The 22,088-nt window shown below is 40.3% G+C and overlaps 1 protein-coding gene across 1 annotated transcript in view; it reads left to right on the top strand.

Moving 5' to 3' along the window:
* Positions 1-15,385: 15,385 nt before the first annotated feature.
* LOC123995848 (rho guanine nucleotide exchange factor 39-like) overlaps positions 15,386-22,088 on the top strand; it is a 75,704-nt gene continuing 69,001 nt past the window's right edge. Inside the window, exons 1-2 of the mRNA XM_046299530.1 lie at positions 15,386-15,481; positions 20,059-20,244. Of these exons, the coding sequence (XP_046155486.1) occupies positions 20,095-20,244 (150 nt within the window). The 5' untranslated portion in view covers positions 15,386-15,481; positions 20,059-20,094. The remainder of the gene's footprint in view (positions 15,482-20,058; positions 20,245-22,088) is intronic.

Genomic DNA, 22,088 nt, shown 5'->3' with positions numbered 1-22,088 from the left:
ATATAGAAACCATAGTAAACTATAGGATATCTCTAGAAGATATAGAAACCATAGTAAACTATAGGATATCTCTAGAAGATATAGAAACCATAGTAAACTATAGGATATCTCTAGAAGATATAGAAACCATAGTAAACTATAGGATATCTCTAGAAGATATAGAAACCATAGTAAACTATAGGATATCTCTAGAAGATATAGAAACCATAGTAAACTATAGGATATCTCTAGAAGATATAGAAACCATAGTAAACTATAGGATATCTCTAGAAGATATAGAAACCATAGTAAACTATAGGATATCTCTAGAAGATATAGAAACCATAGTAAACTATAGGATATCTCTAGAAGATATAGAAACCATAGTAAACTATAGGATATCTCTAGAAGATATAGAAACCATAGTAAACTATAGGATATCTCTAGAAGATATAGAAACCATAGTTATTATTATTATTAGTAAACTATAGGATATCTCTAGAAGATATAGAAACCATAGTAAACTATAGGATATCTCTAGAAGATATAGAAACCATAGTAAACTATAGGATATCTCTAGAAGATATAGAAACCATAGTAAACTATAGGATATCTCTAGAAGATATAGAAACCATAGTAAACTATAGGATATCTCTAGAAGATATAGAAACCATAGTAAACTATAGGATATCTCTAGAAGATATAGATATAGTAAACCATAGTAAACTATAGGATATCTCTAGAAGATATAGAAACCATAGTAAACTATAGGATATCTCTAGAAGATATAGAAACCATAGTAAACTATAGGATATCTCTAGAAGATATAGAAACCATAGTAAACTATAGGATATCTCTAGAAGATATAGAAACCATAGTAAACTATAGGATATCTCTAGAAGATATAGAAACCATAGTAAACTATAGGATATCTCTAGAAGATATAGAAACCATAGTAAACTATAGGATATCTCTAGAAGATATAGAAACCATAGTAAACTATAGGATATCTCTAGAAGATATAGAAACCATAGTAAACTATAGGATATCTCTAGAAGATATAGAAACCATAGTAAACTATAGGATATCTCTAGAAGATATAGAAACCATAGTAAACTATAGGATATAGGATATCTCTAGAAGATATAGAAACCATAGTAAACTAAGGATATCTCTAGAGATATAGAAACCATAGTAAACTATAGGATATCTCTAGAAGATATAGAAACCATAGTAAACTATAGGATATCTCTAGAAGATATAGAAACCATAGTAAACTATAGGATATCTCTAGAAGATATAGAAACCATAGTAAACTATCTCTAGGATATAGAAACCATAGTAAACTAGGATATCTCTAGAAGATATAGAAACCATAGTAAACTATAGGATATCTCTAGAAGATATAGAAACCATAGTAAACTATAGGATATCTCTAGAAGATATAGAAACCATAGTAAACTATAGGATATCTCTAGGAGATATAGAAACCATAGTAAACTATAGGATATCTCTAGAAGATATAGAAACCATAGTAAACTATAGGATATCTCTAGAAGATATAGAAACCATAGTAAACTATAGGATATCTCTAGAAGATATAGAAACCATAGTAAACTATAGGATATCTCTAGAAGATATAGAAACCATAGTAAACTATAGGATATCTCTAGAAGATAGAAATAGAAACCTAGAAGATATAGAAATAGTAAACTATAGGATATCTCTAGAAGATATAGAAACCATAGTAAACTATAGGGATATCTCTAGGAGAAGATATAGAAACCATAGTAAACTATAGGATATCTCTAGAAGATATAGAAACCATAGTAAACTATAGGATATCTCTAGAAGATATAGAAACCATAGTAAACTATAGGATATCTCTAGAAGATATAGAAACCATAGTAAACTATAGGATATCTCTAGAAGATATAGAAACCATAGTAAACTATAGGATATCTCTAGAAGATATAGAAACCATAGTAAACTATAGGATATCTCTAGAAGATATAGAAACCATAGTAAACTATAGGATATCTCTAGAAGATATAGAAACCATAGTAAACTATAGGATATCTCTAGAAGATATAGAAACCATAGTAAACTATAGGATATCTCTAGAAGATATAGAAACCATAGTAAACTATAGGATATCTCTAGAAGATATAGAAACCATAGTAAACTATAGGATATCTCTAGAAGATATAGAAACCATAGTAAACTATAGGATATCTCTAGAAGATATAGAAACCATAGTAAACTATAGGATATCTCTAGAAGATATAGAAACCATAGTAAACTATAGGACATCTCTAGAAGATATAGAAACCATAGTAAACTATAGGACATCTCTAGAAGATATAGAAACCATAGTAAACTATAGGACATCTCTAGAAGATGTAGAAACCATAGTAAACTATAGGACATCTCTAGGAGATATAGAAACCATAGTAAACTATATCTCTAGATATAGATATCTCTAGAAGATATAGAAACCATAGTAAACTATAGGATATCTCTAGAAGATATAGGATAACCATAGTAAACTATAGGATATCTCTAGAAGATATAGAAACCATAGTAAACTATAGGATATCTCTAGAAGATATAGAAACCATAGTAAACTATAGGATATCTCTAGAAGATATAGAAACCATAGTAAACTATAGGATATCTCTAGAAGATATAGAAACCATAGTAAACTATAGGATATCTCTAGAAGATATAGAAACCATAGTAAACTATAGGATATCTCTAGAAGATATAGAAACCATAGTAAACTATAGGATATCTCTAGGAGATATAGAAACCATAGTAAACTATAGGATATCTCTAGAAGATATAGAAACCATAGTAAACTATAGGATATCTCTAGAAGATATAGAAACCATAGTAAACTATAGGATATCTCTAGAAGATATAGAAACCATAGTAAACTATAGGATATCTCTAGAAGATATAGAAACCATAGTAAACTATAGGATATCTCTAGAAGATATAGAAACCATAGTAAACTATAGGATATCTCTAGAAGATATATACAGGATATCTCTAGAAGATATAGAAACCATAGTAAACTATAGGATATCTCTAGAAGATATAGAAACCATAGTAAACTATAAATCTCTAGAAGATAGAAACCATAGATATCTCTAGAAGATATAGAAACCATAGTAAACTATAGGATATCTCTAGAAGATATAGAAACCATAGTAAACTATAGGATATCTCTAGAAGATATAGAAACCATAGTAAACTATAGGATATCTCTAGAAGATATAGAAACCATAGTAAACTATAGGATATCTCTAGAAGATATAGAAACCATAGTAAACTATAGGATATCTCTAGAAGATATAGAAACCATAGTAAACTATAGGATATCTCTAGAAGATATAGAAACCATAGTAAACTATAGGATATCTCTAGAAGATATAGAAACCATAGTAAACTATAGGATATCTCTAGAAGATATAGAAACCATAGTAAACTATAGGATATCTCTAGAAGATATAGAAACCATAGTAAACTATAGGATATCTCTAGAAGATATAGAAACCATAGTAAACTATAGGATATCTCTAGAAGATATAGAAACCATAGTAAACTATAGGATATCTCTAGAAGATATAGAAACCATAGTAAACTATAGGATATCTCTAGAAGATATAGAAACCATAGTAAACTATAGGATATCTCTAGAAGATATAGAAACCATAGTAAACTATAGGATATCTCTAGAAGATATAGAAACCATAGTAAACTATAGGATATCTCTAGAAGATATAGAAACCATAGTAAACTATAGGATATCTCTAGAAGATATAGAAACCATAGTAAACTATAGGATATCTCTAGAAGATATAGAAACCATAGTAAACTATAGGATATCTCTAGAAGATATAGAAACCATAGTAAACTATAGGATATCTCTAGAAGATATAGAAACCATAGTAAACTATAGGATATCTCTAGAAGATATAGAAACCATAGTAAACTATAGGATATCTCTAGAAGATATAGAAACCATAGTAAACTATAGGATATCTCTAGAAGATATAGAAACCATAGTAAACTATAGGATATCTCTAGAAGATATAGAAACCATAGTAAACTATAGGATATCTCTAGAAGATATAGAAACCATAGTAAACTATAGGATATCTCTAGAAGATATAGAAACCATAGTAAACTATAGGATATCTCTAGAAGATATAGAAACCATAGTAAACTATAGGATATCTCTAGAAGATATAGAAACCATAGTAAACTATAGGATATCTCTAGAAGATATAGAAACCATAGTAAACTATCTCTAGAAGATATAGAAACCATAGTAAACTATAGGACATCTCTAGAAGATATAGAAACCATAGTAAACTATAGGATATCTCTAGAAGATATAGAAACCATAGTAAACTATAGGATATCTCTAGTAAACTAAGATATCTCTAGAAGATATAGAAACCATAGTAAACTATAGGATATCTCTAGAAGATATAGAAACCATAGTAAACTATAGGATATCTCTAGAAGATATAGAAACCATAGTAAACTATAGGATATCTCTAGAAGATATAGAAACCATAGTAAACTATAGGATATCTCTAGAAGATATAGAAACCATAGTAAACTATAGGATATCTCTAGAAGATATAGAAACCATAGTAAACTCTAGAAGATATCTCTAGATATCTCTAGATATAGAAACCATAGTAAACTATAGGATATCTCTATAGGATATCTCTAGAAGATATAGAAACCATAGTAAACTATAGGATATCTCTAGAAGATATAGAAACCATAGTAAACTATAGGATATCTCTAGAAGATATAGAAACCATAGTAAACTATAGGATATCTCTAGAAGATATAGAAACCATAGTAAACTATAGGATATCTCTAGAAGATATAGAAACCATAGTAAACTATAGGATATCTCTAGAAGATATAGAAACCATAGTAAACTATAGGATATCTCTAGAAGATATAGAAACCATAGTAAACTATAGGATATCTCTAGAAGATATAGAAACCATAGTAAACTATAGGATATCTCTAGAAGATATAGAAACCATAGTAAACTATAGGATATCTCTAGAAGATATAGAAACCATAGTAAACTATAGGATATCTCTAGAAGATATAGAAACCATAGTAAACTATAGGATATCTCTAGAAGATATAGAAATAGAAATAGTAAACTATAGGATATCTCTAGAAGATATAGAAACCATAGTAAACTATAGGATATCTCTAGAAGATATAGAAACCATAGTAAACTATAGGATATCTCTAGAAGATATAGAAACCATAGTAAACTATAGGATATCTCTAGAAGATATAGAAACCATAGTAAACTATAGGATATCTCTAGAAGATATAGAAACCATAGTAAACTATAGGATATCTCTAGAAGATATAGAAACCATAGTAAACTATAGGATATCTCTAGAAGATATAGAAACCATAGTAAACTATAGGATATCTCTAGAAGATATAGAAACCATAGTAAACTATAGGATATCTCTAGAAGATATAGAAACCATAGTAAACTATAGGATATCTCTAGAAGATATAGAAACCATAGTAAACTATAGGATATCTCTAGAAGATATAGAAACCATAGTAAACTATAGGATATCTCTAGAAGATATAGTAAACTAAGATATAGAAACCATAGTAAACTATAGGATATCTCTAGAAGATATAGAAACCATAGTAAACTATAAATCTCTAGAAGATATAGGATATAAACTATAGGATATCTCTAGAAGATATAGAAACCATAGTAAACTATAGGATATCTCTAGAAGATATAGAAACCATAGTAAACTATAGGATATCTCTAGAAGATATAGAAACCATAGTAAACTATAGGATATCTCTAGAAGATATAGAAACCATAGTAAACTATAGGATATCTCTAGAAGATATAGAAACCATAGTAAACTATAGGATATCTCTAGAAGATATAGAAACCATAGTAAACTATAGGATATCTCTAGAAGATATAGAAACCATAGTAAACTATAGGATATCTCTAGAAGATATAGAAACCATAGTAAACTATAGGATATCTCTAGAAGATATAGAAACCATAGTAAACTATAGGATATCTCTAGAAGATATAGAAACCATAGTAAACTATAGGATATCTCTAGAAGATATAGAAACCATAGTAAACTATAGGATATCTCTAGAAGATATAGAAACCATAGTAAACTATAGGATATCTCTAGAAGATATAGAAACCATAGTAAACTATAGGATATCTCTAGAAGATATAGAAACCATAGTAAACTATAGGATATCTCTAGAAGATATAGAAACCATAGTAAACTATAGGATATCTCTAGAAGATATAGAAACCATAGTAAACTATAGGATATCTCTAGAAGATATAGAAACCATAGTAAACTATAGGATATCTCTAGAAGATATAGAAACCATAGTAAACTATAGGATATCTCTAGAAGATATAGAAACCATAGTAAACTATAGGATATCTCTAGAAGATATAGAAACCATAGTAAACTATAGGATATCTCTAGAAGATATAGAAACCATAGTAAACTATAGGATATCTCTAGAAGATATAGAAACCATAGTAAACTATAGATATCTCTAGAAGATATAGAAACCATAGTAAACTATAGGATATCTCTAGAAGATATAGAAACCATAGTAAACTATAGGATATCTCTAGAAGATATAGAAACCATAGTAAACTATAGGATATCTCTAGAAGATATAGAAACCATAGTAAACTATAGGATATCTCTAGAAGATATAGAAACCATAGTAAACTATAGGACATCTCTAGAAGATATATACAGGATATCTCTAGAAGATATAGAAACCATAGTAAACTATAGGATATCTCTAGAAGATATAGAAACCATAGTAAACTATAGGATATCTCTAGTAAACTAAGATATCTCTAGAAGATATAAACCATAGTAAACTATAGGATATCTCTAGAAGATATAGAAACCATAGTAAACTAGGATATCTCTAGAAGATATCTCTAGTAAACTATAGATATCTCTAGAAGATATAAACCATAGTAAACTATAGGATATCTCTAGAAGATATAGAAACCATAGTAAACTATAGGATATCTCTAGAAGATATAGAAACCATAGTAAACTATAGGATATCTCTAGAAGATATAGAAACCATAGTAAACTATAGGATATCTCTAGAAGATATAGAAACCATAGTAAACTATAGGATATCTCTAGAAGATATAGAAACCATAGTAAACTATAGGATATCTCTAGAAGATATAGAAACCATAGTAAACTATAGGATATCTCTAGAAGATATAGAAACCATAGTAAACTATAGGATATCTCTAGAAGATATAGAAACCATAGTAAACTATAGGATATCTCTAGAAGATATAGAAACCATAGTAAACTATAGGATATCTCTAGAAGATATAGAAACCATAGTAAACTATAGGATATCTCTAGAAGATATAGAAACCATAGTAAACTATAGGATATCTCTAGAAGATATAGAAACCATAGTAAACTATAGGATATCTCTAGAAGATATAGAAACCATAGTAAACTATAGGATATCTCTAGAAGATATAGAAACCATAGTAAACTATAGGATATCTCTAGAAGATATAGAAACCATAGTAAACTATAGGATATCTCTAGAAGATATAGAAACCATAGTAAACTATAGGATATCTCTAGAAGATATAGAAACCATAGTAAACTATAGGATATCTCTAATTCTTTGTCTTACCTAACTCAGGTTCATGCATAGGATGTATCCTGACATCATTTCCTGTTTCAGTCACTAAACTCCCCTCCTGGATCCACTGTTCTCTCTCCTGCCTGTGTAATTGTGATGAGCAGCACAACTCAGGATATCTCAGAAGATATAGAAACCATAGTAAACTAGCGGATACTGGGGGCGGGACTCTAGTAAACTATAGGCTCCTAGCGAAGATACTGGGGGCGGGACTCTCGAGCTAGAAACCATAGTAAACTATAGGATTGTCTAGGAGATATAGGAAATATAAATTTAGGGCAGGGATATAGTAACCATAGTAAACTATAGGATATCTCTAGAAGATATCCCAAATGGCTAAACTATAGGATATCTCTAGAAGATATAGTAGTAAACTACTGATGATCTCTAGAGGCCATAGGGTAAACTATAGGATATCTCTAGAAGATATAGTAACCATAGTAAACTATAGGATATCTCTAGAAGATTTAATCTAAACTAGGATATCTCTATCCCTAGGATATCTCTGAAGATATTTATTTATTTATCTCTCTAGGAGATACAGAAACCTTTGATATCCCCGTGAAACCATAGTAAACTATAGGACATCCAGATATAGAATTCATCTTCTATAGGATATCTACCATTCCAGTGTTTAATTGCTATACTGTAATTATTTCGCCACTCTAGAAGATATGGCCTATTTATTTCCTTATCTTACCTCATTTGCACTCACTGTATATAGACTTTTTGTTTTCTTTTGTTCTACTGTATCCACTGTTCTCCTCCTGTGTAATTGGGAGGCACAACTCAGTAATTGACTGTATGTTTTTGTTTATTCCAGGTGTAACTCTGTGTTGTTGTTTGGACTCTCTCCCCGCGGCTAACTGCTCTGCTTTATCTTGGCAGATCCCAAATGGCTATAGTGCACTACTGTAAATGAGAATAGTACATAGGGAATAGGTTCTCAACTATCCCTATTCTGTATTTATTTATTTAAATCCCCGTGTCTCTACTTCCACATTCATCTTCTGGATTAATTCCAGTGTTTAATTGCTATCTGTAATTAGCCTACCTGGTTATTTATTTCTTATCTTACCTCATTTGGTTATATAGACTTTTTGTTTTCTTTTGTTCTACTGTATTATTGACTGTATGTTTTTGTTTATTCCAGGTGTAATAAAGGTGTCGAACTGCTCTGCTTTATCTTGGCCAGATGCAGTTGTAAATAAAGGTGTTCTCAACTATACTACCTGGTTAAATAAAGGTGTTCTCAACTAGCCTACCTGGTTAAATAAAGGTGTTCTCAACTATACTACCTGGTTAAATAAAGGTGTTCTCAACTAGCCTACCTGGTTAAATAAAGGTGTTCTCAACTATACTACCTGGTTAAATAAAGGTGTTCTCAACTATACTACCTGGTTAAATAAAGGTGTTCTCAACTAGCCTACCTGGTTAAATAAAGGTGTTCTCAACTAGCCTACCTGGTTAAATAAAGGTGTTCTCAACTAGCCTACCTGGTTAAATAAAGGTGTTCTCAACTAGCCTACCTGGTTAAATAAAGGTGAAATAAAGATTTAAAAAATAAAATACAATTTTGGGACAGTTCCTTCTTCTACCGGGAGCTGCTGAGGCTATAACTGTTCCTAAGACTGATTTAGTGGGGCGTCTCGTTCATCTTAATATCCAACACTGTTTTATAATTAGTGTTGAAATGTGCTGATATGTTTCTCTCTCTTTCCTTCATTTCCTACGAGGATGTAGCCAATCACCAAGGGGGAGACTGAATTCCCCAGTAGAGATAGACGCACTGGCAGAGAAGAGCACATGCCCACTTGTTGGTAATTAAGTCTACGGGGCAAGAAGAGACCAGCGTGTGTTTCAACTCACAGACTTTTTATTTGATTTTTTACTACAGCTCTAACAAGATCCGAGATCAGCATCATCAACAGTTATCCTGGTTTCCCAACTACAGTTGTTGGTCTACAAATGACAGATTCAGGTCGAACGCTATACTGTTCATGGGGCGGCAGGGTAGCCTAGTGGTTAGAGTGTAGAGGTGGTAGGGTAGCCTAGTGGTTAGAGTGTAGAGGTGGCAGGGTAGCCTAGTGGTTAGAGTGTAGAGGCGGCAGGGTAGCCTAGTGGTTAGAGTGTAGAGGTGGCAGGGTAGCCTAGTGGTTAGAGTGTAGAGGGGGCAGGGTAGCCTAGTGGTTAGAGTGTAGAGGAGGCAGGGTAGCCTAGTGGTTAGAGTGTAGAGGGGCAGGGTGGCCTAGTGGTTAGAGTGTAGAGGTGGCAGGGTAGCCTAGTGGTTAGAGTGTAGAGGTGGCAGGGTAGCCTAGTGGTTAGAGTGTAGAGGTGGCAGGGTAGCCTAGTGGTTAGAGTGTAGAGGTGGCAGGGTAGCCTAGTGGTTAGAGTGTAGAGGTGGCAGGGTAGCCTAGTGGTTAGAGTGTAGGGTGGCAGGGTAGCCTAGTGGTTAGAGTGTAGAGGTGGCAGGGTAGCCTAGTGGTTAGAGTGTAGAGGTGGCAGGGTAGCCTAGTGGTTAGAGTGTAGAGGTGGCAGGGTAGCCTAGTGGTTAGAGTGTAGAGGTGGCAGGGTAGCCTAGTGGTTAGAGTGTAGAGGTGGCAGGGTAGCCTAGTGGTTAGAGTGTAGAGGTGGCAGGGTAGCCTAGTGGTTAGAGTGTAGAGGTGGCAGGGTAGCCTAGTGGTTAGAGTGTAGAGGTGGCAGGGTAGCCTAGTGGTTAGAGTGTAGAGGGGCAGGGTAGCCTAGTGGTTAGAGTGTAGAGGTGGCAGGGTAGCCTAGTGGTTAGAGTGTATAGGTGGCAGGGTAGCCTAGTGGTTAGAGTGTAGAGGTGGCAGGTTAGAGTGGTTAGAGTGTAGAGGCGGCAGGGTAGCCTAGTGGTTAGAGTGTAGAGGCGGCAGGGTAGCCTAGTGGTTAGAGTGTAGAGGGGGCAGGGTAGCCTAGTGGTTAGAGTGTAGAGGCGGCAGGGTAGCCTAGTGGTTAGAGTATAGAGGGGGCAGGGTAGCCTAGTGGTTAGAGTGTAGAGGCGGCAGGGTAGCCTAGTGGTTAGAGTGCAGGGTAGAGGAGTGCAGAGGTGGCAGGGTAGCCTAGTGGTTAGAGTGTAGAGGTGGCAGGGTAGCCTAGTGGTTAGAGTGTAGAGGCGGCAGGGTAGCCTAGTGGTTAGAGTGGTTAGAGTGGTTAGAGGAGGGCAGGGTAGCCTAGTGGTTAGAGTGTAGAGGCGGCAGGGTAGCCTAGTGGTTAGAGTGTAGAGGTGGCAGGGTAGCCTAGTGGTTAGAGTGTAGAGGTGGCAGGGTAGCCTAGTGGTTAGAGTGTAGAGGTGGCAGGGTTGCCTAGTGGTTAGAGTGTAGAGGTGGCAGGGTAGCCTAGTGGTTAGAGTGTAGAGGGGGCAGGGTAGCCTAGTGGTTAGATGCAGGGTAGCCTAGTGGTTAGAGTGTAGAGGCGGCAGGGTAGCCTAGTGGTTAGAGTGTAGAGGTGGCAGGGTAGCCTAGTGGTTAGAGTGTAGAGGGGTCAGGGTAGCCTAGTGGTTAGAGTGTAGAGGCGGCAGGATAGCCTAGTGGTTAGAGTGTAGAGGCGGCAGGGTAGCCTAGTGGTTAGAGTGTAGAGGCGGCAGGGTAGCCTAGTGGTTAGAGTGTAGAGGTGGCAGGGAGCCTAGTGGTTAGAGAGGCGGCAGGGTAGCCTAGTGGTTAGAGTGGTTAGAGTGGTTAGAGTGTAGAGGGGCAGGGTAGCCTAGTGGTTAGAGTGTAGAGGGGCAGGGTAGCCTAGTGGTTAGAGTGTAGAGGGGGCAGGGTAGCCTAGTGGTTAGAGTGTAGAGGGGGCAGGGTAGCCTAGTGGTTAGAGTGTTGGACTAGTAACCAAAAGGTTGCAAATTCAAACCCCCGAGCTGACAAGGTACAAATGTGCTGTTCTGCCCCTGAACAGGAAGTTAACCCCACTGTTCCGAGGCTGTTCTTATTCATCTTCTGCACATCTACCATTCCAGTGTTTTAATTGCTATATTGTCATCGACACCATGGCCTATTTATTGCCTTAACTACCTTATTTGCACTCACTGTATATAGACTTTTTGTTTTCTTTTGTTCTACTGTATTATTGACTGTATCCTGTGACTTTTCCTCTGAGTACTGAATCTGATTGTTGTATTTTGTCAATGTGAATGTCTGGATTCAGCATCACCAGGGAGATTGAGAACTGTGCTTGTCACATCTATCTTCACACTTCCACTAAACAGATGGGGAAGGAGAGAGACTGGGGGGATTGATTATCTGGCCCAGGTAAGTCGCTCTGGATAAGAGGTTAAATGACTTAAATGTAAATGTAAATGTTACCGTGCTGGGGGGGGTTTACACAGGGTGAAAAATGATTTAATTCGTTTTGGAACCAGGTTGCCTCCCATGGTTGTTTGATCAACAGGACTTAAGTTCCCAAATGTAAGAGGACTCCCCTGGTATTTACATATGTGCAGAAATCCATTCAGGTGTATTTTGTGGCTTTTGGTGAATGTGTTCTCATGATCTAAAGTCGTGTTGCTGCTACTGTCTGTAAACACACAGTCCAGTTCATAGTGACTGATGACAGGCCCTACTGTCTGTAAACACACAGTCCAGTTCATAGTGACTGACAGGCCCTACTGTCTGTAAACACACAGTCCAGTTCATAGTGACTGACAGGCCCTACTGTCTGTACAGTCCAGTTCATAGTGACTGACAGGCCCACTGTCTGTAAACACACAGTCCAGTTCATAGTGAATGATGACAGGCCCTACTGTCTGTAAACACACAGTCCAGTTCATAGTGACTGACAGGCCCTACTGTCTGTAAACACACAGTCCAGTTCATAGTGACTGACAGGCCCTACTGTCTGTAAACACACAGTCCAGTTCATAGTGACTGACAGGCCCTACTGTCTGTAAACACACAGTCCAGTTCATAGTGACTGACAGGCCCTACTGTCTGTAAACACACAGTCCAGTTCATAGTGACTGATGACAGGCCCTACTGTCTGTAAACACACAGTCCAGTTCATAGTGACTGACAGGCCCTACTGTCTGTAAACACACAGTCCAGTTCATAGTGACTGACAGGCCCTACTGTCTGTAGTCCAGTTCATAGTGACTGACAGGCCCTACTGTCTGTAAACACACAGTCCAGTTCATAGTGACTGATGACAGGCCCTACTGTCTGTAAACACACAGTCCAGTTCATAGTGACTGACAGGCCCTACTGTCTGTAAAAACAGTCCAGTTCAGTGACCAGTTCTGTAAACACACAGTCCAGTTCATAGTGACTGACAGGCCCTACTGTCTGTAAACACACAGTCCAGTTCATAGTGAATGATGACAGGCCCTACTGTCTGTAAACACACAGTCCAGTTCATAGTGACTGACAGGCCCTACTGTCTGTAAACACACAGTCCAGTTCATAGTGACTAACAGGCCCTACTGTCTGTAAACACACAGTCCAGTTCAAAGAGAACGATGCCAGGCCCTACTGTCTGTAAACACACAGTCCAGTTCATAGTGACTGACAGGCCCTACTGTCTGTAAACACACAGTCCAGTTCATAGTGAATGATGACAGGTCTGTAAACACACAGTCCAGTTCATAGTGAATGATGACAGGCCCTACTGTCTGTAAACACACAGTCCAGTTCATAGTGACTGACAGGCCCTACTGTCTGTAAACACACAGTCCAGTTCATAGTGACTAACAGGCCCTACTGTCTGTAAACACACAGTCCAGTTCATAGTGACTGACAGGCCCTACTGTCTGTAAACACACAGTCCAGTTCATAGTGACTGATGACAGGCCCTACTGTCTGTAAACACACAGTCCAGTTCATAGTGACTGACAGGCCCTACTTCCTGTAAACACACAGTCCAGTTCATAGTGACTGACAGGCCCTACTGTCTGTAAACACACAGTCCAGTTCATAGTGACTGACAGGCCCTACTGTCTGTAAACACACAGTCCAGTTCATAGTGACTGATGACAGGCCCTACTGTCTGTAAACACACAGTCCAGTTCATAGTGACTGACAGGCCCTACTTCCTGTAAACACACAGTCCAGTTCATAGTGACTGACAGGCCCTACTGTCTGTAAACACACAGTCCAGTTCATAGTGACTGACAGGCCCTACTGTCTGTAAACACACAGTCCAGTTCATAGTGAATGATGACAGGCCCTACTGTCTGTAAACACACAGTCCAGTTCATAGTGACTGACAGGCCCTACTGTCTGTAAACACACAGTCCAGTTCATAGTGACTAACAGGCCCTACTGTCTGTAAACACACAGTCCAGTTCAAAGAGAACGATGCCAGGCCCTACTGTCTGTAAACACACAGTCCAGTTCATAGTGACTAACAGGCCCTACTGTCTGTAAACACACAGTCCAGTTCAAAGAGAACGATGCCAGGCCAATGTGCCAAATGGCTTATTTGCATATAGGCCTCCTGTAGCTCTGATTGGCTATGGTGCACCGGTCTGCGTAGACTCTGGTCTCTGATTGGCTATGGTGCACCGGTCTGCGTAGACTCTGGTCTCTGATTGGCTATGGTGCACCGGTCTGCCTAGACTCTGGTCTCTGATTGGCTATGGTGCACCGGTCTGCGTAGACTCTGGTCTCTGATTGGCTATGGTGCACCGGTCTGCGTAGACTCTGGTCTCTGATTGGCTATGGTGCACCGGTCTGCATAGACTCTGGTCTCTGATTGGCTATGGTGCACCGGTCTGCGTAGACTCTGGTCTCTGATTGGCTATGGTGCATTTGGTTTGATTTAGTGCACCGGTTTACTCTGGTCCTGGACGAGACACATTTGTTTTATTTATATATATTTATTATTTTAGGGTTTATTAATTGTCCAAACACACAGCCACTTTATATTGTGATAGAATTTTCACAAATGTCTTACTCTACATCATTCCCAAACATTCTATGAATTTATGAAAACGTGAAAATGACCAAATCTAAGCTCTCCCTTGTCAGAAAATGTCAAAACAAAAAAAGGCACCCTATTCTTCCTGGGGGTTGGACAGATTTGAACAAGATGTCATGCTGTCAAAGTGCTGTCAGTTCCACTTTAAGTAGCAGAAGACATTAAGGGATCCATCAAACACACCTGTGTCATCACAGTGGTCTCTAACTTGTGGTTAGACTCGCTCAGGTGGAACAAATTTAAATTTGCGGTCGTTTTTTTTCTCTCCAATGTTGAATCGAATGTCATTGAGAAGACAGAAAGGTGTCGTAATGTATTTTTTTTTCCACAAACATCCTTTCTAAATTTAAAAGTAAACATCCTGTTTTTCAAAAGTATCTGTAATCCGATTACAATAATAAATAAAAAATATGGTAATGTAAATTATTATATTTTTTCCTACTCAGATTACATGTAATCTGTTACTCCGCAACCCCTGGTAAATGAGTTCTGATTCTGTGTTTTCACATTGCAAAAGTGATTGCTTTTGAGTTAAACATTGTATTTACCTTCCCAATGAAAACTAGTTTGTAAAAATCGAACATATATATTGCATGGAAAAGAGAATGGACGTCGCAACACGCTGCCTTGTTGACGCCCTGCCACGTCACAAGGCTGGGCGGGTCCGTTTCCATGCCGTCATATCCCCTGGGGGACCGGGAGCCAATAGCGTCGCTCGACAACCCGGAAGGAACAGCAGCCCGAAAAGAGCGCCTGGATTTCAATTTCAGAACAGAAACGAAGACATTGACAGGTTAGTTCATCTTTTCAACCTAAGCAACATTTTTAATGTCGTGTGTGTACAGTTATATCGCTGTAAATGTGTAAGTCGAGTCGCTAACCTTTAACCATCCAGCATTTCTTCGACGTTGTCGTGGAACTTTGCAGAAAACAATTCACTGTTTGTTAGTTAAAGCTAAACGTTATTTGCGGTGCTCACGTCGAGAAACATTTCAATTATGTTTTTTTTAAAACTTTTTTTTGTAGCACTGTTGTCCTGTAGGTTATAGAAAACGTGTTACTTTTGTCGCATGCAAGACACATTTAAACGTGCAAAAGCGGTGAGGGAGGTGTGCCCTTCTCAAATTGAACAGTAATCCGCTCGGTTATGTTGTCAACAAGGCAGCATGATGCATCGTCCTGAAACTCATCTCCTTTTTCCAAACGACTTTTCATTTGTAATGCAGATAAATCGGGTTTATCAAAAGGAATCACTTGTGAACACAGAAACCCAGTCATTCCACATCCTCTTGCGTCACTGTTGTTTTGAGCCGACTTCCGCCATTTGAGCCGACTTCCGCCATGGTCTTTGAATAGACAAAGCCATAACTCATAAAACCTAAGGGTTAAACATGTTTTTCCGACATTACATTTCCAATAACAGATGTTTAGAAACCCTTAAGGGGGCTTCTACACCTGCATTGCTTGCTGTTTGGGGTTTTAGGCTGGGTTTCTGTACAGCACTTTGAGATCTCAGCTGATGTACCATGGGCTTTATAAATACATTTGATTTGATTTAAGTTAGACCTTTTTTCTTCTATTGTGTTATTGATTGTATGTTTGTTTATTCCAGGTGTAACTCTGTTGTATGTGTCGAACTGCTTTGCTTTATCTTGGCCAGGTCGCAGTTGTAAATGAGAACTTGTTCTCAACTAGCCTACCTGGTTAAATAAAGGTGTTCTCAACTAGCCTACCTGGTTAAATAAAGGTGTTCTCAACTAGCCTACCTGGTTAAATAAAGGTGTTCTCAACTAGCCTACCTGGTTAAATAAAGGTGTTCTCAACTACCCTACCTGGTTAAATAAAGGTGTTCTCAACTAGCCTACCTGGTTAAATAAAGGTGTTCTCAACTAGCCTACCTGGTTAAATAAAGGTGTTCTCAACTACCCTACCTGGTTAAATAAAGGTGTTCTCAACTAGCCTACCTGGTTAAATAAAGGTGTTCTCAACTAGCCTACCTGGTTAAATAAAGGTGAAATATATATATTTTGTCTGTGTTTAGTTTATGCTTAACCTGGCACAACGTTTTTGATAACTAAATCTCTATAGTACAAGGCAACTTTTTTTTTTGCAATATATTTACCTCCCAAAAATTAAATGCTAATTATCATAAAGAGCTACATATGCCATGATCTGGACAAGCCTGTCACATTGAGGCAACGGTACGACTCTGGATTAGCGATCTAGCTACATTTGAGTAATTAATACATTGGCTACATTTCAGTCGACCTAGCCCCTGTCAGTCGACCTAGCCCCTGTCAGTCGACCTAGCCCCTGTCAGTCGACCTAGCCCCTGTCAGTCGACCTAGCCTCGCAAGCCAATCGCAGAACGTACGATTTTTGCTTCCATTTGGTCATTTACAATCTGGCCAGGCTGATATCCAGATTTGAATCTGGTTCCGTCGCACAGTGTGACGTGATGATCGTAATGGACTGAATCTGACGTACCGTCTGAAAAGGTTTCTACTGCTAATGGGGAAGACCTCCAATGTGTCATAAGGAGGAATGGAAGATGGACATGTCTGCTTCTTATTGGCTAAGAGGTGTCCTCCCTTTCTCCCCTCATGTCCCCTGGCTAAGGTGTCCTCCCTTTCTCCCCTCATGTCCCCTGGCTAAGAGGTGTCCTCCCTTTCTCTCTCCCCTCCATGTCCCCTGGCTAAGAGGTGTCCTCCCTTTCTCCCCTCATGTCCCCTGGCTAAGAGGTGTCCTCCCTTTCTCCCCTCATGTCCCCTGGCTAAGAGGTGTCCTCCCTTTCTCTCTCCCCTCCATGTCCCCTGGCTAAGAGGTGTCCTCCCTTTCTCCCCTCATGTCCCCTGGCTAAGAGGTGTCCTCCCCTTCTCCCCTCATGTCGCCTGGCTAAGAGGTGTCCTCCCTTTCTCTCTCCATTTCTCCTGGCTAAGAGGTGTCCTCCCTTTCTCCCCTCATGTCCCCTGGCTAAGAGGTTTCCTCCCTTTCTCCCCTCATGTCCCCTGGCTAAGAGGTGTCCTCCCTTTCTCCCCTCATGTTCCCTGGCTAAGAGGTGTCCTCCCTTTCTCCCCTTCATGTCCCCTGGCTAAGAGGTGTCCTCCCTTTCTCCCCTTCATGTCCCCTGGCTAAGAGGTGTCCTCCCTTTCTCCCTTCATGTCCCCTGGCTAAGAGGTGTCCTCCCTTTCTCTCTCCCCTCATGTCCCCTGGCTAAGAGGTGTCCTCCCTTTCTCTCTCCCCTCATGTCCCCTGGCTAAGAGGTGTCCTCCCTTTCTCTCTCCCCTCATGTCCCCTGGCTAAGAGGTGTCCTCCCTTTCTCTCTCCCCTCATGTCCCCTGGCTAAGAGGTGTCCTCCCTTTTCTCTCTCCCCTCATGTCCCCTGGCTAAGAGGTGTCCTCCCTTTCTCTCTCCCCTCATGTCCCCTGGCTAAGAGGTGTCCTCCCTTTCTCTCTCCCCTCATGTCCCCTGGCTAAGAGGTGTCCTCCCTTTCTCTCTCCCCTCATTGTCCCCTGGCTAAGAGGTGTCCTCCCTTTCTCTCTTCCCTTCATTTCTCCTGGCTAAGAGGTGTCCTCCCTTTCTCTCTCCCCTCATGTCCCCTGGCTAAGAGGTGTCCTCCCTTTCTCTCTCCCCTCATGTCCCCTGGCTAAGAGGTGTCCTCCCTTTCTCCCCTCATGTCCCCTGGCTAAGAGGTGTCCTCCCTTTCTCCCCTCATGTCCCCTGGCTAAGAGGTGTCCTCCCTTTCTCCCCTCATGTCCCCTGGCTAAGAGGTGTCCTCCCTTTCTCCCCTCATGTCCCCTGGCTAAGAGGTGTCCTCCCTTTCTCCCCTCATGTCCCCTGGCTAAGAGGTGTCCTCCCTTTCTCCCCTTCATGTCCCCTGGCTAAGAGGTGTCCTCCCTTTCTCTCTCCCCTTCATGTCCCCTGGCTAAGAGGTGTCCTCCCTTTCTCTCTCCCCTTCATGTCCCCTGGCTAAGAGGTGTCCTCCCTTTCCCCCCCTCATGTCCCCTGGCTAAGAGGTGTCCTCCCTTTCTCCCCTCATGTCCCCTGGCTAAGAGGTGTCCTCCCTTTCTCTCTCCCCTTCATGTCCCCTGGCTAAGAGGTGTCCTCCCTTTCTCCCCTCATGTCCCCTGGCTAAGAGGTGTCCTCCCTTTCCCCCCTCATGTCCCCTGGCTAAGAGGTGTCCTCCCTTTCCCCCCTCATGTCCCCTGGCTAAGAGGTGTCCTCCCTTTCTCCCCTCATGTCCCCTGGCTAAGAGGTGTCCTCCCTTTCTCTCTCCCCTTCATTTCTCCTGGCTAAGAGGTGTCCTCCCTTTTTTCTCTCTTCTTCATGTCCCCTGGCTAAGAGGTGTCCTCCCTTTCTCTCTCCCCTTTCTCTCTCTCTCTCTCTGTGTGTGTGTGTAACCCAGTGCTCTCTCCCCATCTCTGACTCCCTCCTCTCCCCTTGTTGTCCCTGAACTAGGAATCCTCCCCGGACTCCCTCATTAGCGTCATCTCCTCTGTTGTACCACGGAGCAGGCTGAGACACCTGGGTTGTGTGTCCCAAATGGCACCCTATTCCCTTTTTATAGTGCACTACTTTAGACCAGGGCCCATAGTGCACTATATAGGGTGTCATTTGGGACGAGCGTTAGAATCCAGGGCCATTACTTAGTCTGAGGGCAGCGCTTTAGCAGCAATTAACCCCAGTGACATCTCCCAGGGTGCCCGAGTGTCAACGACAGCCTTCCACTAACTAACACACTGTAAACAACAGGGTCTGATCAATGACACACAGTGCCTTTCTGGGATGGAGAGAGGACGGACTGGGTCAGAGGGAGAGCGAGGGAGGGACTAATTGCATCACCAACCACAGTTCCTTCCTCAACACTGTGTCCTTGGGTCTTCTGCAATACTATTGGTTATTGAGCTCTATGAAATACTTATTCCTTGACGATGTAAAACATATTAGTGTGATTGTCAATATTGCTGTTGGATTTAGCTTTTTCACAAACTTCAGGTGACATTTCTAGGCCTAGTGAATTTTTGGAAAAAGTCAGGAAAATGTCCAATGTTTTATTCTCTACAGTTCTGATCTGAGGTCAGTGTCCGCCCCAGTAAGACCATGAGTTTCTCCCCCGCCCCCGTGGGCCCATGAGTTTCTCCCCCTAATGATTTCATCTGTCTACAGGTCTGATCTGAGGTCAGTGTCCGCCCCAGTAAGACCATGAGTTTCTCCCCCGCCCCCGTGGGCCCATGAGTTTCTCCCCCTAATGATTTCATCTGTCTACAGGTCTGATCTGAGGTCAGTGTCCGCCCCAGTAAGACCATGAGTTTCTCCCCCCGCCCCCGTGGGCCCATGAGTTTCTCCCCTAATGATTTCATCTGTCTACAGGTCTGATCTGAGGTCAGTGTCCGCCCCAGTAAGACCATGAGTTTCTCCCCCACCCCCGTGGGCCCGACCGGCAGCCGTAGTGTCCAGGAGCAGAGGGAGAAGTGGGAGAGGAAGAGAACTCGTACAGTCAGGGCCCTGGTCCAAACTGAACAGAAATACTGTAAACAACTACAACTAGTCAACACGGTATGTGACCTGCTATTTATACTGTCATATGGGCCAAGTTACACCCTATTCCCTATATTGTGTTCTAGTTTTGATGTGGACCCATGGGGCTCTGTTCAACAGTAGTGAACTGTGTGTAGAATAGGGGGCCATTTTGGGACTCGACCGTTTTGTCTGCTGAAACAGGAACAGGAAAGGGGATACCTAATCAATTGTACAACTGAATGCGTTCAACAGAAATGTCTTCGGCATCGCTGGTTCGAATCCCAGAGCCAGCAAGGCGGACAAATCTGCCGTTATGCCCTTGAGCAAGGCGGTTAACGCCCAACATCAACTGGGCGTTAACTGCCTTGCTCAAGGGCATAACGGCAGATTTGTCCGCCTTGCTGGCTCTGGGATTCAAACTAGCGACCTTTTGGTTACTGGCCCGACGCGCTTAACCTCTTGGCTACCAACGGCCCTCACTATTGACCCGTAGTCATAGTGTCTCAGAGTAGCAGTGCTGATCTAGGATCAGTGTTTTGGATCATAATGAATCTGATTACATAGAGGGGGGACCTGATCCTAGATCATAATGAATCAGATTACATAGAGGGGGGTACCTGATCCTAGATCATAATGAATCAGATTACATAGAGGGGGGTGGGGGACCTGATCCTAGATCATAATGAATCAGATTACATAGAGGGGGTGGGGGACCTGATCCTAGATCATAATGAATCTGATTACATAGAGGGGGGTGGGGACCTGCTCCTAGATCATAATGAATCTGATTACATAGAGGGGGGTGGGGGACCTGCTCCTAGATCATAATGAATCTGATTACATAGAGGGGGGGGTACCTGATCCTAGATCATAATGAATCAGATTACATAGAGGGGGGTGCTGATCCTAGATCATAATGAATCAGATCACATAGAGGGGGTGGGGGACCTGCTCCTAGATCATAATGAATCTGATTACATAGATGGGGGTACCTGATCCTAGATCATAATGAATCAGATTACATAGAGGGGGTGGGGGACCTGATCCTAGATCATAATGAATCTGATTACATAGAGGGGGTGGGGGACCTGCTCCTAGATCATAATGAATCTGATTACATAGATGGGGGGGTACCTGATCCTAGATCATAATGAATCAGATTACATAGAGGGGGGTGGGGGACCTGATCCTAGATCATAATGAATCTGATTACATAGAGGGGGTGCTGATCCTAGATCATAATGAATCAGATCACATAGAGGGGGGTGCTGATCCTAGATCATAATGAATCTGATTACATAGAGGGGGTGCTGATCCTAGATCATAATGAATCTGATTACATAGAGGGGGGTGGGGACCTGATCCTAGATCATAATGAATCAGATTACATAGAGGGGGTGCTGATCCTAGATCATAATGAATCAGATCACATAGATGGGGGGGGGTACCTGATCCTAGATCATAATGAATCTGATTACATAGAGGGGGTGCTGATCCTAGATCATAATGAATCAGATCACATAGAGGGGGTGGGGACCTGATCCTAGATCATAATGAATCTGATTACATAGATGGGGGTACCTGATCCTAGATCATAATGAATCTGATTACATAGAGGGGGGGTGCTGATCCTAGATCATAATGAATCAGATCACATAGAGGGGGGGTGCTGATCCTAGATCATAATGAATCAGATCACATAGAGGGGGGGGACAACAACAGGCCCATGGTGAACCCACATTGGAGAGGAGAGGAGAGGGGTGTTCTCCGCTCTCTCTACAATCTACATTGTGTTCTTGCATTATGTTGAATAGCCTGAAGTTCAGTACACCGACCTGATCGTGTAGGCTACGGCCAATAGGAAACAGGCCATTTGGCAT

This window comes from Oncorhynchus gorbuscha, linkage group LG14, assembly GCF_021184085.1.
Source record: "Oncorhynchus gorbuscha isolate QuinsamMale2020 ecotype Even-year linkage group LG14, OgorEven_v1.0, whole genome shotgun sequence".
In the NCBI taxonomy this organism is placed as follows: domain Eukaryota; kingdom Metazoa; phylum Chordata; class Actinopteri; order Salmoniformes; family Salmonidae; genus Oncorhynchus; species Oncorhynchus gorbuscha.
This window is presented reverse-complemented; position numbering and strand designations above follow the sequence as displayed.